The 16,513-nt window shown below is 48.3% G+C and overlaps 8 protein-coding genes across 8 annotated transcripts; 3 read left to right on the top strand and 5 right to left on the bottom strand.

Annotated features, from left to right (window-relative positions):
- The first annotated feature begins 850 nt into the window (after positions 1-850).
- BKA67DRAFT_260784 (uncharacterized protein) lies at positions 851-2,509 on the top strand. Its single transcript, XM_046095814.1, has 3 exons — positions 851-1,747; positions 1,807-2,107; positions 2,160-2,509. The coding sequence occupies exons 1-3, from the start codon at positions 1,222-1,224 to the stop codon at positions 2,458-2,460; spliced, it is 1,128 nt and encodes a 375-aa protein (XP_045958062.1). The 5' UTR covers positions 851-1,221; the 3' UTR covers positions 2,461-2,509.
- BKA67DRAFT_260781 (cytochrome P450) lies at positions 2,510-4,140 on the bottom strand. The gene has a single exon (XM_046095813.1). The coding sequence runs from the start codon at positions 3,965-3,967 to the stop codon at positions 2,558-2,560; it is 1,410 nt and encodes a 469-aa protein (XP_045958061.1). The 5' UTR covers positions 3,968-4,140; the 3' UTR covers positions 2,510-2,557.
- Positions 4,141-5,352: 1,212 nt separating this feature from the next.
- On the bottom strand, positions 5,353-6,693 carry BKA67DRAFT_645615 (putative short-chain dehydrogenase; the record flags this gene model as incomplete). The annotated part of the gene is made up of 3 exons (XM_046105884.1): positions 5,898-6,693; positions 5,603-5,831; positions 5,353-5,540 (listed from the first exon to the last, which is right to left on the bottom strand). Exons 1-3 carry the CDS (start codon positions 6,399-6,401, stop codon positions 5,353-5,355), a joined length of 921 nt encoding a protein of 306 aa, XP_045958060.1. The 5' UTR covers positions 6,402-6,693.
- A 162-nt stretch (positions 6,694-6,855) lies between these two features.
- Positions 6,856-8,140, top strand: BKA67DRAFT_645614 (uncharacterized protein; the record flags this gene model as incomplete). Its single annotated transcript, XM_046105883.1, has 1 exon — positions 6,856-8,140. Exon 1 carries the CDS (start codon positions 6,917-6,919, stop codon positions 8,138-8,140), a length of 1,224 nt encoding a protein of 407 aa, XP_045958059.1. The 5' UTR covers positions 6,856-6,916.
- BKA67DRAFT_563158 (thioesterase-like superfamily-domain-containing protein) lies at positions 8,136-9,491 on the bottom strand. The gene is made up of 2 exons (XM_046102650.1): positions 9,211-9,491; positions 8,136-9,158 (listed from the first exon to the last, which is right to left on the bottom strand). The coding sequence occupies exons 1-2, from the start codon at positions 9,288-9,290 to the stop codon at positions 8,315-8,317; spliced, it is 924 nt and encodes a 307-aa protein (XP_045958058.1). The 5' UTR covers positions 9,291-9,491; the 3' UTR covers positions 8,136-8,314.
- Positions 9,492-9,871: 380 nt separating this feature from the next.
- On the bottom strand, positions 9,872-11,023 carry BKA67DRAFT_535142 (uncharacterized protein; the record flags this gene model as incomplete). The annotated part of the gene is made up of 1 exon (XM_046099969.1): positions 9,872-11,023. One exon carries the CDS (start codon positions 11,021-11,023, stop codon positions 9,872-9,874), a length of 1,152 nt encoding a protein of 383 aa, XP_045958057.1.
- A 2,607-nt stretch (positions 11,024-13,630) lies between these two features.
- Positions 13,631-14,131, top strand: BKA67DRAFT_658126 (uncharacterized protein; the record flags this gene model as incomplete). The annotated part of the gene is made up of 2 exons (XM_046107230.1): positions 13,631-13,901; positions 13,959-14,131. 2 exons carry the CDS (start codon positions 13,631-13,633, stop codon positions 14,129-14,131), a joined length of 444 nt encoding a protein of 147 aa, XP_045958056.1.
- Positions 14,083-15,623, bottom strand: BKA67DRAFT_563155 (ankyrin repeat-containing domain protein). The gene has a single exon (XM_046102649.1). It carries the CDS (start codon positions 15,498-15,500, stop codon positions 14,304-14,306), a length of 1,197 nt encoding a protein of 398 aa, XP_045958055.1. The 5' UTR covers positions 15,501-15,623; the 3' UTR covers positions 14,083-14,303.
- Between the last annotated feature and the right edge of the window lie 890 nt (positions 15,624-16,513).

Genomic DNA, 16,513 nt, shown 5'->3' with positions numbered 1-16,513 from the left:
TCGGCTCCTTCACACCCACTATTCTGACGTTTGCTGGTTTGCGAACGCGTACTCTGCTGCTTCCTTCTATGGGCCGTTTGGTTGAGATCCATGCCAAGCCCCACATCAACAGAGACAACCAGCGGCTGGGGATTTTAGTATTAATATTGGGTTTTTTGTTGTTGGATACTGGCATGTTTCCCGTCGCCGATGCATGTAAGAAAATGTGGTGATACGATGACCGCCGAAGCGCGATGTAACGTTCTGCCGAGGAATGATAAGAAGCAGGATTGAAGTCTTGTTCTACCAGCTGAAAGAGATGTATTGATGACAAGACGGCGGTCTGGGCTGGGCAACCACAACTTGGCTGGCCAAAACGAATATCGAGGGAAACGACCCGTGCGCCACTGCCCATTTCCACATTTCAGACGCAACGAAATCGACTGACATCCTAGCCGGGAAATTTGGAAGACAAGCTTGGCGATTTCGTGGAACTCTAAATTGAATCTCGAAAGGACTGTCGCCGGATTCCTATTTACGTCTCGTCTTTGAAAGCTCTTGCAGCCACTCGGTACGATGCGGCTGACCGCAATGGAGCGCGCCGTCTCATGCATCGTCAATACGAAGTCGATCGCATGAGTGATTACGTGCATTTATTGGACTGGCGTCAAGACTAAAAGGTAGATGCGCTGTCATGTCAGCCCCCAGGCCCCAGATCCGGAAAGGGGCTGGCGGCCCAAGTAGACGGTACGACGGCGCCACACTTCATTGGGTGAATGACAATTTAGCCTTTCAACGCTCCTTGGGGGAAGAAGCTTATTATCAAGCATGCAGATGAGTTGCACTGGAGCCTTTCTTTCCCAGCTGCCCAGCTATCTTTTTGCCGTTCCAAACATCCAATAGTCGCCGATTATGCGCGCCATGACGGTTGAAAATAGGTTTGCTGCCCCACTTGGTATGCAGGCGTTGGTGAAGGTTAAATGTCTGGATGCAAACGCCACGGCCACGAGACTAATGGCATCTTGTGGATGGACAAACTCGATAAGGCGTTCTTACATCTCGGTAAACGGAGGATGGCTTGAATCTAACATGAGTTTCGATGGAATAGAAATAGGCATGACTGCCCGCCACGAAGAGTTTGAATTTTTTGGGGGGCAGAGGCCATCTCGCTTCCCATTGTCACTCGCTTTTTATACTCCTTCTAATACTAGTTTTTAATGATATAGCTTCAAAGTTATAATCATGAAGATTTCAATCGTGCTTACCGCTTCGGCGGTCTCCGCGCACATGGTTGTGCCTCGAGATGCCCCCAATATGCCCGCCTCAGCATTTCCGAAGTTCGAAGTCATCACTCTCGACCAAGCTAAACAGGGGTTGGATCGTGATATCCAGAACCTGCCCCCAAAACCGGTTTCGAACTTGACGGCATCTGTGGACACATCGGTCAAGTCGTCACTGAAAATCTCGGCAGCCGTTTCAGTCAAGGCCACCACCGCGGCATCTCGAGCTTGTGCGGCGAGTCCAAACTACCGATTTGAATGGAGGAACTTCTCTGCCGGCCGCCGTCTTTCTTTTGTTACCGCTTGCCAATGCTTGTTGAACAGGGCGCCGTCCGGCAGATTTTCGCAGTCCAGAAACCGGTATGAGGACTTTGTAGCCTTGCACCAGAATGTCATGACACAGGTGCACAACAATGCCTTGTTCCTCATCTGGCACCGCTACTTCCTGTGGACATTTGAGCAGGTCCTTCGAACCGAGTGCGGTTATAGTATGCAACGAGAAAAATCTGGTGTCGGCCAAATATGTCGCTAACTTGTCCTTGAGCAGGCCGCGCCATGATGTGGTGGGATGAGACCTTGGACGCCGGTAATTTCGCCAATTCGGACATCTTCACAAACCCCAATCTTTTTGGCAATTTGCCTGGCCTCCTCAACGGCAACCCACAATGCATCTCGACCGGTGCTTTCAGAGGTGTCACGGCTCACATTGGACCGGGCACTACGCAGACAAATCACTGTTTATCCCGAGGAGTGACGGAAACCAACACAGCTCAATGTAACGCGGCTTTCATCAACTACTGCCAAGCGCGTACCGCCTATCCCGACTTCGAAACCTGTCTTGAATATGGGTAAGAAATCGCCTTAGCTTGCAGTCGTCTAGGGTGCTAACACACAGTCCAGCCCGCACGGCTATGGTCATAACGGCATTGGTGGTGTAATGCAAGACGTCTGGTCCAGCCCCAGTGACCCGATTTTCTGGGTGCACCATGCGTTCATCGACCATGCTTTTGCGGCTTGGCAAGCTCTTGACCCTAGCCGTACCACAACCATCAGCGGAGTCGACTCTACTGGCAGGGCGCTTACTCTTGATTATGTTATCTCAATGGGTGGTATTCGGCCTGATGTCAAGATTCGGGATATTCTTGATCCAATGGGGGGTGTTAACATTGGCGGCACAGCCTTCTGCTACAAGTACGCATAAATGGAGGAAGAATTGAGATATGGGGAGTTCGAATGTTCATAGTTTCTTCAAAACCAAGCTTTATAAGCAAATTAGATTTATCAGCGACCTTCAGTGCTTACTTGTTAAACCTTCGTCTGAAGATGACACGAACATCGTTCACCGGTCTCTTTGCGCCAGTACCTGGAAAAGCTTTTGGGACTTTCCATTCCCCAGCGGCTGGCTCGAGGTCCCACACACTCAATAGACATGCTGCAATGGTCAAGATCTCCTTTTCAGCGAATGTACGGCCTTTACATGACCCTGGTCCTACAGACCAGGGCCGCAACGGTCCATAGCGAGCAACCTTTCTTCCCGTTGCTGCGTCCACATCTCGGAACCGCTCCGGCAGAAACTTCTCCGGTTCTGGGTAGACCGAAGGGTCATTCTGGTGGAGAGCCCAGGGTGCGGATATGTAACTGCCGGGTTGTAACTGGTGCTGATACTTTCCATCTGCTACGGACAACGGTTTCGCAACTCGACGAATTGATGTTGCTTCGTTTCCGAAGCGAAAGGTCTCGAAAAGCGCCGACTTCATAAGCGGGCAGTCCCGGTTCAAGGCCGATATGTCAATCGACTCAACTTCAATGGGGCCTTTCCCGGGAGATAGCTTGACATGTGGTGCCATTTCCTCCCTAAATCTCTCCACGAGTCCTGGAGTAGAGTACGTGTATATGATGTACCAAAACAACAGCGGCTGAGTATTTCCATTTTGTCCCCATAGAAACGGAAAATCCATGTCTGCGCGGATCCCAAAGGGCACATCGTGCTTGGCATAGATTTTGTTGCGTTCCGTGGCAACACCAACATCTGACATGTCGGCGCCAAAGTCGACGGGCTCGCCCTTCTGATATTGGTCGATACGACGATACAAGCCTTCCATTGCTTTGATCAGTCTAGTACGTGCTGCGACGCCTTCTCTAACCATTTTAAAAGGAGCCCATGTCGGTATGCCTATTATAAGCAAGGGGAAGAGGTCGTTGTCGAACTTCCACAGATCGTCCAGAAGAGTAGGGTATCGCTGCAGGAGGTCCTTCCCGTAAAGCACAGGGATGGCAACATGACCCCCGAAATCACGCATCAAGCTCATTAGATCGGCCTCCACGGCACCCGATTGACCCTTCTCAAGGACCTTGATATTCGCAGACCGTTCCCATGGGTGCATATCATCTTTCTTGTCGTTGTAAGAAATCAAGGACGACATCTTATGAGCGACATTGCCTCGCTCTAATGCAGCGGTCGAGGGGGCTTCGCCTGTAAATTCTTTCTCGATGACGTTGAGTAAACTTTTGACAGTCGAGTCGCATACATCAACAAGCCTCTGGGAGTCTTCAGCACCAAACACTCGTATCATAAGTGTTATCTGTGTTGGCATGTGTTCTAGGTAGGCATGACCTTGAGACATGAACTTGTCAATATTTGGTAGATCGACAAGAATCTGGTGACTCTTGAAAAGACCAAACAACGAGCCATTATACCGACGGATCATAGAGCTTTGTGGTCAATGTGTCAGGATTCAAGGTCAGAACACATAGTGATAAGCTCTCGACTCACTATATGCGGCGCCCTAACCCACCAGCCGAAACAAGGTGTGCCGTGATGGCAATTTCAAGTGGAACACGAACGGGCAGCTTGTACGGGGGCTTTGAATTGAGAAAGAGCTTGAAGAACACCACGCCTGCTATAATAGCAACAGCCGCCTTGTAAGCCACTGCGGGATCCGACAGGCTCCCTGCCAACCGGTCCACCACGCTGTGCTTTGCCGTGTTCATGACTTGCGGCAACGCGACACAGAGCGACAGTGCATGTAACAGGGACCTACGTTCGAGGTCAAATGCGTGGAGAACGTGTGTTTGAGCTCGATGGGCTTGTCGCGAATGAAGAAGAGAAGCGGCAGGAATTGAAGATGATGATGAATGTTATTTCAGCGCATGGTTCCGAATCCCCGGATCAGGGGTCATTCATGCTACCAGCAAAGCTCCTCATGCTAGATGAGACTAGACTAGAACTAGTTTGACTATAGACTAACCTATGTAGTGCTTAAACCTGCTCCACTGACTGCGAGCGCAGCAATCATGTGCTTGTCCGGTATTCTTAAGTTAACAACGATCTCCACTACGGCCACCACTGTAAGATTGAAATCCTGCGGGACGAATCGCCTGACTTTGCAGTTTTGAGGCGTGTTGTGAGCGATGGCTTTGCGCTTCTTGGTGAACCTCACGCCCAGGAATCAAGTTTGTGGCCTGCAGAGAGCTAACGCTTTGGGACAACATGTGCTAACTGTGAGCAATTCCGATTCCTGATTTTGCTCTTCTCTTTCCAGCATCCTTTGTCTAGCAGCCATAATAAAAGGCGAACATACGGAGCACGTCTCCTGGGATCTAATGATGCAGTTTCGTTGGATTGCCAGTTTTGCACAAATGTGAGATAATGAGGCGTCTCACTAATTCGTCCATCATCGCGTCGCACGAATTTCAACGGGCCAATCCGCACGTGCAGATTTCGCGTTACTCTAGACACGTCAAAATCGCGAAGCAGCTCTATCAGCAGGAGATTCATAGCTGGTGATTACTAATTGCGCTCTCAAAATCTCGAATATGCTCAACACCGCTATTTTCTGTGGCTGGATAAATATTCGAACCGTGGACAACACACCCGGCCCCTCAATGTCTGCATCGAGAAATGCGAGTATTTCATTCCCGGATGTGATAGTCGTAAACTCTCTGCACAATTATAACAATGAATTTCTGGGAAACTTCTTCTCCGTGCAGATCTTAATTCCCTATATATAAACGGACTCTTTACCCAAAAAGAATTCCCTATGCGAAAGCTAATCATGAATTTACCACCACAAAAAGCAACTTTCCAGCGGATCTAGGCCCGGTTCGATCCTTCTAGACCGACAACTCCAACTCTAAGAAAGTATGGATCCCGATCAATTCGTTCTCGGATCGCTCCTCCGGATAACTCAACCACATCCCAAGAAGCCCACACAAAGCGGCCGTGGAGAAACTCGGCTTCTTTAGATGCAGCCCACACTGCAAAGTCGCCGGGTAGCTCCACTATACGACGCGTAAGCAATTTGCAAATGCTGCGGGATGAACATGCTACGATGGGCACTCACCTTCGTCAAACGGAAGCATGTCTTTGGTCAACCCTACAGCTTCTAGTCCCGCCCCGAAGATCAGGCCCGGATGGAAGCTGACTATCTGCAGCCTATCCGGGGCTACGCTGTTTGCGAGAAGTTGGTATGCTAGGGTCCCGCTTGCTTTGGTCAGACTATACGCCGGGCGAGCGTGAATGATTGGGTGATAGAACTGGTGGATGACTTGAGAGGTCACGTTGACCAAAAACTGGGGAACATTGATCGTCAGTCTTCATGGAATGCGTCATCAGTACAAGAATGAATTTGCACTCACCCTTTGGTCATCGCCGGGCTGCTTGTAGAAACGTTCCGCAAAGAACATGGGGCCTTTTACATTGGTCTCGAACTGTGTCCAGATCTCGTCAATGCCAAGCTCAAACATGGTATTGGGCTCGGTAAATTTGGCTGCATTAGAAACCAACACGTCGACAGTGATGCCAGCAGATGCGAACTCATCCCAGAGGGTTGATGTTTCGCTCGTACTGGCTACGTTGCAGGAACGAGTGATGATCTTGGTCGATTTCTCAGCTTCTCTGGCGTATTTCTCAAGCTCTGCTGCAGCCTCACGTAAAACGTCGACCCGGCGACCAACAATAATGACGGCCGTCGCCGAGGCTGCAATGAAGCTGTGGGCTATGGCCTTGCCAATGCCTGTCGCACCGCCGGTAATCAGTACGGTCTTGTGAGTCTTATCAAGCTCTTTGCGTGACGAGGAGATGGCATCGTAGGATGTCCTATGGACCGTTGAAGTAAAATTGGTGGTATTTCCTGGATCCATGTTTTTGAGGCGGCGATCCTCGGTCTTATTATGTACAATACTGTTGCAAACGAGTTTCTCTGGTATGAGATTAGGATTTCTAAGTTGGTAAGACAGCTTTGCATATCTTTTACATATCAGTTTCACCAAGTTCTGCTGCAGCGACTGCCGCCTTTATAATTAGTTACAACTACCGTCAAGCATGACGAAATAAATTCGCAGCTACTCTACGTCGAACACACACTCGGGTACTTTCTGTCCGCAGCATGCGGAAACTGGGTCACGATAAGTATGCGTGCTGTCATGTTATATCAGTATTAGACGGAGAAAGGCGCAAACTTCACTCCGCTATGCCAGCAACAAACTGATAGTACAACTGTTCAGGCTGCGGGATCTAGCCAAAAGGAGTTAGAGCCCGCCGCCGCTGCATAGGACTACCTCTCCGTCTGACAAATTGAGGCCAATTCCGCGCAAAACATATTTTGAGGCCCGGTGGCACGAGAAGATTTCAATTGATTATTAGATGAATCCTCAATATGAATGCGTGCGTAGTACAAAAAGCTTGCGTCACTTGTTCACGGACGAAGCGGAAGTGTGGGAAGCAACGACCGTCTTGCGAGAGATGTGCGAGCCGAAGCATCAGGTGCACCTATTCGACGTCGAAGACAAATCGATTTGTCCTATTGGTAGAGCCAATATTGACTGAGACTCCTACCTCCACAGAAGTGGTAGTCAGTCAGCTCAGGTCTCCTGGCTTGATCCTTAGAACTCCACCATTGCAGGCCCATCTTGACCCGCCCTTGCTATATGGGTTGTCTATACCTTCTGGCATTTCCCATCACTTCGACAGTCTTGAGGACCGATTCCTTTCGTCAGAGACATGGGTTGTTGACCACCGCCCAATGAACGAGTTGCCTCCGGTTGGTTTTACGGCAATGGAGCGCCATGTCTTGGTATTACAGCAGTGGCTCAATCGATGGGTTGATACAGGCAGCAACCCATTCATACATTCTCACCTCTACAGTTCGAGGTTCCCAAGCAGCATACAGATGGCATACGTGACTCTGTCAAGCTATTTGAGCAGGACGAATGGAAACAAGGAGATTGTGCTTCGTATTGTACAAGATCGCGCAGATGAGCTGCTCCGTGACAAGGGAGCAATTCTGGATCAACTTGGGCCGGATGCTACACCGGCCGCTAAATTGACAGATATACTAGATCAACTCTCTTATCTCCATTCCTTGTTAGTATATCAGATTATATGCCTCTTTGATGGTGATGCAAGATTACGCCATGTAGCCGAAAGCCGCTTGTTCGTCCTGAGTTCGTGGGCTACACAGTTGATCGAATCAGCCGGTCAGGTTTTCTCACAGCTCTCCTTGAGCGGTATATCCGACACAGAGGGGATCACATGTCTGCCTAATTCCATTATAGATAAGCAGTGGTACTGTTGGGCATTAGCTGAAAGCGTACGGCGAACGTGGATGGTCTCTATGGTCGTATACGCAGGCTACTTCATGATGCAACAAGGCTGGGCACTATGTCCTGGCGGCATGATGTTCACGAACGGAAAGGGGCTCTGGAATGCCGGGTCTGCGGACGAGTGGCATAGGCTATACTCCCTAGGGGACGCTCGGTTTTTACAAAGATTCGATGCTGAGAGACTGTTCACTGAGGCTAAGTCCGCGGACATTGATGAGTTTGGCAAGGTCATGCTGGAGATCACGTTTGGTACTGAGAAGATGGAGAACTGGGATTAAAGTCATTGGAGCCTCTTGACACTCGTATTGACACCAAACCGGCCATCCTTGCAATCCTTCTGAAAAAATTAGATATCTATATGTTTATGGATCCCTGTCAATGTCTGTAGTGAGCCTATTAAATAAATCCGGCAAAGGGTTTTCGGAGGGTACCATAATATGCTGTCCCTCCGTTTACAGATTTGCCCTTTTCAAGCGGAGAAGAGCCTCCTGAACACATGTCATCACCAGTTGGCCGTCCGCCTTGTTCCACAAAGACTGCTGTATCAAGACTCTACCATCAGCTCCCCAAGACGTCTTTCTTTCGCAGGCCAGCCAATTATCGATTCTAGCCGAAGGCAAATGGAACCAGACCGAGTGATTGACCGTAGTCTCAATTGACACTCCTGCCATACCCAGAGGGAATTTGTTGGGATTAGCCCAATTTGCAGTATATATCAGAAACACATCTGACAGCCAGGCGAAAGACGCCAAGTGAACCGCGCTATTATCCGTCGATAGCGGCGTAGAACGGAGGAAGCTGCGTGCACAAACTTCAGTCGGATCTTGCCTCCTCTCGATTGGGAGGTGAAACCAATCGAAGGGGTTGACGAAGGCGCCGACGAGGTCCTTCGGAAATCCCGTATCAATCACCAGCAGATCATGCGTACTCGTCAAACTCTTGTCGTCTGGCTCGGTCATCTTGGCCCAGTCGGGCATTGGCGCCTCATATCTGAGCACAGTTGCAACTTGGTCTAGCTGATCAGCATGCCTTTGGAACCCTATAGTAGCCACGTAAATGACCGCGCCGCCTTGCTTTGCTCGTACCAAGCGCGACGCCAATGTGCGGCCGTCCATGATGCGCTCTACATGGTATTCGACATCAATGCTGCTATGTCCAGGCCTTAGGAACGTGGACTGCACGGAATGCACATCAAATGTGCTGGGCAGAGTCTGCTGAGCGGCTGAGACCGATTGACCGAGCAGATGGCCGCCGAATATCGAGCGCGCTTGGCCTTGGCTACGATCCTCGAATGGCCTATGACTTAATTAGTCCTAAGTAGTTGTTTGCCTCAAGAAAATATACAGACTTTCCATTTCTAAAGATATCTTGACATGAAACGATTGCGACAACGTCGATAGCAAATTCCACGGTCGCCTTATCAGTCATGGTTATTTAGTGCTTAGGCGCGTTGCCCATTTACTTAACGCCCTCAGATATGCTTTAATAGTGCAGAAATGCCACAAATGGTCCGATATCGAAGTTTGCCGAGAGTATCAGACATTGAATGTACAGGATACAAAGCACGTTAGGCACAACTTGCATCAAGAGACGATCCAAATGTTGTTAAGGCTGAATTGAGTGCTTGCGTGAAATAAGGTTACATGCCGAGGCCATCTCGCTTGACTGCGGGGGAGGCTTATACAACCCGCCACGCATAATTTCCGCATATTGCGTCCTTCTTGTCTTAGTGTAAGTACCACCAACGAAGCAGTATCATGAGCAAATCAACGCGCAAACTTCCGACATGGACTGGTGCTTGTCTTTCCTTTGAAGACCTCAGAACCCTCGATAACGGAATTCATCCACTCGCTGAACTATACTTGCCTGCCAGTATACACGTGTTTCTAACAATGTTCGGAGATGTGTTCTCAAATGTTATGGCGCCCATACAGGTGGTATCAGACATATGCCAATGGATATTCCATCTTTCCCACTACCCAGAGATGCCATCATATCTTGGTCCAGCCCTACTCAGAGTCGGACAGCTCCTCGATAATGGCATCGCGTCGCGGCGAACGTTCTCTATAGGCCTGCGAACGGAAACGCGGAGATCGCGAACATCTTACAGTTAGCGGAACCTCTCTGTTACGTAACGATCGTGTCGGTATCGTAGGCTTAGGCTTCACAACAGCAGGCATTTGCTGGCGAGCCCCACGAGTGGGCGGTCGTTGCGATCGAGGAGGGCGATTGTGGACACGACCTCGCACCTGACGTTCACCGACGATGACGCAATCATCCGAATCAGACAACTCAGCCTCGGCCTTGATTTCTAACTCTTCATAGGCCATAGGAACACCCGAAAAGCTTGGGGCGGCCCGATGGTTGCCGAATTGGCTAGCCCGGGGTTGATCAGCTTCTTGTTTGACAAATGCAGAGCTGCGCACCCCAGGTCGCGGAGCTGATCTTCCCAAAGGACGATCTCGAGCCACCGATGCCATGACCGACGCTTTGTTGTCCTCCTCTTCTTTAACAGTTGCTGGACCTTCAATTCTGCGGGTGCACGGCAACGGTTGGCGCGCCTGCTGCTCAAGATTGCGGCGAAGCGATGGGTCCAAGTACTTCCAAAGTCTTGGGAAACCTGGCATCAGTTCCCTGAAGACCGGGGAATTGCCATCTCTGGCAAGGCGTTGCGGGATCGTTCGTTCCAAGTGTCCGATTTGCCGATTCAGCTTGTTGACCTTATCTCGCCATCGATGCTGCTCTGCACTATCACGATCCGGATACAATCGGTCGAGATCGTTTACTTCGTTGACCAGATTTCGGAAGCGCTGTCTGATGTCTCTATCAGCCGCACTAGGTGCATCCTCAGGACCAAGTGGAAGGTGAGACACAAGTCTGGTACCTGGGAAGAAGTCACCAGCTTTTATGACAGTACCATGGTGGCTGCTCTGATCAATAACAGACAGTGCTTGGTTTTGTGGCATAAATGTAGCTTGTCCTTGTGTTCCGTAAATCGTGCCGTTCCTAGCGTCAAGCTGTGCGACGACTGGGGCAATGGCGTGCGCAGAATTAGATGTTGGAGTCTGAGCTCGAAAAGCCGATTGGGAGACAGCCATAGCAGTCCATGGCGGGCCAGTTTGACTGGATGGAAATCCAAATGGATGGTGTGGAATAGACATTTGGCTAGGATGAGAAGCTGGTGTCCCAGAACCAGATTTCCAGAAACTGTGAGAGGGGAATGTTATCACTCCATAAAGCAATGATGTCCGTCGTGTCGAAAGATTGCGAAAGCTTAACAGTAGCTGTGCGGCGATTGCTTGAGCTTTAGGTGACTGTCACGAGAGACAAGTTTCGAGACCAGTGCTTTGACCTAAAAAGAAAATAAGTGAAGGTCGCAGTTCAGAACAAGCAGGTCGACTTCAAACAAGGCTTCAATTCAGATGGCGAGACACAATCTGGCAGACTGTTTTTGTTATGGCCGTTCTGATCATGAAGATTGGCAAAGCCGCGTTGACACAAGTTCCTTGAAGAAGGTGTTAAGTAAAGCTGTGGGGAGCTTCTTCCGTTGCAACCTGAAATAAGCAAAACATAATGTTTCAGGCAGCAATTGATTATTCGATAGCATTAAAGCAGATATCGAATAACCTGCCGATTCAACTTCGGGGCTACTTTCCGGATCACTGTCCCATGAATTTTCCTTTTTTTGGTGCGTCGACTAAGTCTAGATAGTGATATAAATCTGTGATGACCAAAAAGTTGATCATCATATGTCTATCATCCCCATGCATAGGCTTTTAATTATTGGAACACAACAGATGCTTGCGGAAAAAAACTAAAGCTCATTACACCAATTGAAATTTGCGTATAGCCTTGATCACCAAACGTTTGATGCAGATGCAACTCCCCTGGCTGCGGCAGCAAAGTTCATTCGATCAAATCCGCCTAGATCGTGTGCTTTAGAAGAACAATCCCTAAGTCTGGCGAGTTCATTTCGGGCCATGCCTTGAGAGCTGTCCAACTCAGGTAATGTCTACTATTCTGGAATTTGGCTCCTAGATTGTCAGAACCAACCTGTGAACAAAACACGAGTTAAGAATTGGCAAACTACACATGAGCAAACAACAAATAACTCTTAGCAACACCCTTGATAGACTCAATTTAAAGCACGCGTACAACCCTAGCAGACAAACACGGTATATCTTCTGAAGATGACAGGTTTAAATCAATGCCTCATTGTCACTTCACTAACCTTAGATTCAACATCTTCCCTGGCCCTGTTTCCATAACACAGGTCAAGACTGACATTTATCTACATCGCCGGGGTTTAGGACTTGCATTGTTTGATGCGTCAATAATATTGTGGTTCGTAATATCATACCTCATAGTTAAATAAACGAGAATTCAGGCTGAAAAGGGGATTTACGATACATTAATTTCAAAAAGAGAAAAGAAAAGAAAAAGGCATCTCATGCTAAAGAGTCTTCTCAAGTGCATAGTCAGGTTGAGATTACATGTAAGTTGACTCGCGGTGGGGAAAAGGGATGGCTCAGTGCCCTTGCGCTTATAGAATCCCTAACATGCAGCTTTGTACATAACAGCAAACTCCTACTTATACTTACTACAGTAAATAACGTAGCAAATAACTCCTCCGCATTACTAAGACTCACTCAACTCATTCGAGCGCCAATTCAGCAACGATGAAGTCAGTCAATGTCGTCCTTCTCTCCGCCGCATCGCTGACTTCAATGGTTAAAGCAAGCTTCTGAATCTATTACACCAACTCCAGCATCTTCAGATACATCAAGTTTCTTCAAACTAGCCGTGAAATTTGCGAGAGGATTCTTTCGACTGAGGCCGGGTCTGTCAAGGATGACGTGAGCGGCAGCAAGCAAGGGGCAAGAATCGGTGGCGACCACCCGCTGGATCCCGATCAACTGGAGTTTAACGTAGAAATTGGTCACTACAGTTAGTATAGCAACAACGGAATCCTCCCGGATTGATCATTCGCTTAAGAACACCATAGCTTTCCATAGAGACCGCGATTATAGCATGGTTGATCTGGAGGACAAGGTCGTGGGCCACTGCCAGCACATGAACCCCAAAAGCTATCACTGCACCCAAATCTGGTATCACTATGAGCAGGTCATTTCTATCTTTTTCTGCAAAAATAGTGTGGGTGCGAAAGGAAGCAAATAAAAATCATTTAATTTGCGTGGATTTGGCTTAATAGCGTATGGGTTTCGCATAGCTACATGTGGAAAAGTTCGCAACGATCAACGTGTTATTAAGCTCAAGGTCATTAGGATTATAGATAGATCAATGGTGAATTGGTGTGAATTATTCGACTTTCTCCGTTGTATTTGATAGATCTAATCAATGACTCCTAAGATTCTAGCATCAGCTAACTTCCGCAAGTCATGATCATTTGAGAAAATATTCGGATGCTTCCTGTGACATCAGACTATTAGACGTTTGGGGAAAGCACGAGACCCTTTCAGTTACTGAGTTTACCGCTCACAGTCAAAGGCCAAGATTTGATCTGGACTGTACCTGCCATGAACACCAGTCGAGGATCACACTCCTTCTTTTTCCGTTTACTATAGGCTTTGTCACTTTCGTTGATTTGATACCCCAGAACAATCTCCATTCCCACAAACGAATACACCCTAACACCTATCACAATATTTCTCAACCATACTCGACAAATCTGCTTGTGCTTAAGTTTTGCCACCCAGAAAAGAGTATTAGGTACTGCCTTCAACTATCCATCAAGAGCCTCGCAAACCATGAAGCTCCTTGTGATGCTACCCTTGTTCTTCACCATCCTAGCTTCCTTTTGCCGCGCCGACTTTGTGGTTAACGGGGATAGCCGAATAACTGGTGACATATGGTACAGACTTTTGGGCCAAGACGAGACGGACTGCGACTCGGTCTGTCGAGGTAATGTCTATGCTAAGCACGAAGATATGAGTGGCGATCAAACTGGCGTCCGGAGCGAGGGTAGCAGCGAAATTAATCCGGATATCTTTGGGCTCAACGTGGATTTTGGACACTACAGTAAGTGGATGACACAGCTACTTTCTGTTTCTGTGACAGAGCTGATATCTCCATAAGCCATCTACAAGAACCGTAGCCTAACAATGGTGGATTTGGCCGACAACAAGCAGGTGCATTGCTACTTGGAGAATAACCACACTTGCGATTGCAAGTCCTGCGTAATTGGCTGGGATTGGGGAACCTCGATTTTCCGGTGTGAGACCAAGGCTTGTACCGAAAGTGGCAGTTGATCCCAGGCAAGCACTGCTGAATATCACAGCATGCGCAACGTTTTAGTAGTCAGTAAGTAGCATTCGGTAATGTTAGACGGTGTGGTAGATAATTGATAGAGCACCATAAATATGCCAAGCCACACGACCAAGCCCTGAGATATTATTGTTAACATTCTATCAAACAGAACCATCACCTCCGCACTAGGTTCACTACCCTCCTCAGAAGATTATGCGGCTTTTCATTCCCAGCGAGGTTATTCTTCGATGGTGTGTTGACTCGCCGCTCCACCCGGGTGATCAAATCACGATATGCGGGGAGATCTAGCACTTCCGGATGAATGACTGACATCTTGGCTCGTTGGCACTCTTCCAGTAACGGCCGTCGGCCTCCTTCGACTTCCAAATTGGCACCAGCATCGATTAGCTTCACAGCGGCTTTCCAGCGTATCCTACGAATCAAAGCCACCAGCAGAGGAGCTTCAATACCGTCCCGAGTGCGAACAATACAGTCAATATCAGCCCCCAACTCCTTCAGTACCGGGAATGCTGGAAATTCCCTCAACGGGTCTTCTGCCGCATACATGATCGGTGTTTGGCCATCAATATCTGGAGCATTGACATCAACATCTGGGCGTTTGCCAATGATCCGCAATACGTCCAGGTCCTCCGTAGCATGAGCAGCTGCTAGGTGGAAGGCTGTGATATTGCTTTCGTGTTCAGCCCGTAATGGTGCAACTTTGAGGTCGATACTTCGCTGAAGGAGGACTTTCGCGACCTCCGCTTGACCCATGATGATAGCAATGTGGAGAGCGTTCAATGTGATACAATTTTCATCGAAGCTACTGTGTCTATCCCGTGCATCATTGAAGATGCCGAGTCCACGATACATAAAGCCGAGTGACTGCGCGTTAATATCCGCTCCGTGTTCAATTAAGAACTCAACCGCGTTCGCGTGCCCGTTCTTGGCTGCGATATGTAAAGGTGCGTGAATAAAATGATGGCGCTGTCGCGTCCTTTGGTCTAGTGGACCTAAGATATATTCATCGTCGAGACGAAGATTTGGGTCATGAACCTCATTCTCACGGATAAGCATGCTTCTGTACTTTGTTCTGTAAACATCGATCGGTGCGCGGAAACTGTCATCCCGATTGCGAACGGCAATCCATTGCTTGAGGGTTCCCACGCGGCCATGCTCAGCGGCCCAAAAGACGGCATACCAGTCATTCCTTGCGATCTCATTCTCATAAAGGATAGGGCCGATCTTGGAGTGAAAATAGTGGTTTGTTTGACACCAAGCCGCTAGGTCACGCTGACGGGACAGACCATCTATTATTAGAAGCAGAAGCTCTGCGGGCAAACCAAGAAGAAAGCAATCATCGAAACTCATTGAAATAGTTCTTGAAATATTTCTTGAAATAGCAAGTTGTAATGCAATGCAATTCGGCTTGATGGCAAAATATAGCAACTTGATCGTGGTTCAAAAGTTGAACGATGGAAGGTAGCGTACACGGTCTCGGGCGCCTGCCTAACAGCGTCCACCGAAATGAGTGCCGCTTACAAGGATAATGCGGGGTGAATAAAGTGGTTGTTCAGCTGCACTTTGTAGTCTTCATGCCGCCGGAATTGCAATGCATCACGTCTAGCTTCGCACTGCTCGTTCGTCGTCATGTGCCGCCGTCAACCAAATCACCAAATCACCTCAAATCAGTCACAGCCTGGAACGGTATGAAGGCAGTGAGACGCTCAATATTCCAGCAGATCAGCACTGGGCTCGATACTGACTGATCTACGTGTGACATTCCATTCCGACCTGCCATCTAGACAAGCACCTAGATTAGAAGATGTTATATTCTCCATGAATAACTTATAATATCACCTCAGTTTCTTTAATACTTATTATCAATGTCTTCATGCCAATGTTAATTATACAGGTCACATCGGTTGCTAATTGCGGTTTCATCGTTTATTTTGTATCTCAATATGAGCGACAAAGTATTGTAAATCTGTACATTGGCTTCTATAGGCGGCATCGCGGACGTTTCAAAGTTTTTCTGTTCAAGCCACTTATTGAGCGCGCACAGCTCGTTGACGGAAGGGAATGTTTACAAGAAGTCAGCACAATTCGAATGAGATGAGCCATGGCCTCCTCGATCCTTGAGTTTATAGCTCTTTGGGATTACTTTGCTTGAACGTGGGGGCTTCTACTGCTTGAAAATAGCATCTACACGGAACTTTTCCTTCTGCTGGACTTGTGCTTACTTCTTTGCGGGAATCGTCAATATATACTGGCGGCATTTCATTCACAGGCGCTAAGCGTGGCCAACACTAGAATCTTTCTCAAATCGTGCTTAAGTCCGAGTTCATCCTTCAATATTCGCCTCACTTTCGTACAGTCAGCTC

The sequence above is a fragment of the Truncatella angustata genome (genome assembly GCF_020726525.1).
Source record: "Truncatella angustata strain MPI-SDFR-AT-0073 chromosome Unknown BKA67scaffold_4, whole genome shotgun sequence".
Classification (NCBI taxonomy): Eukaryota; Fungi; Ascomycota; class Sordariomycetes; order Amphisphaeriales; family Sporocadaceae; genus Truncatella; species Truncatella angustata.
This window is presented reverse-complemented; position numbering and strand designations above follow the sequence as displayed.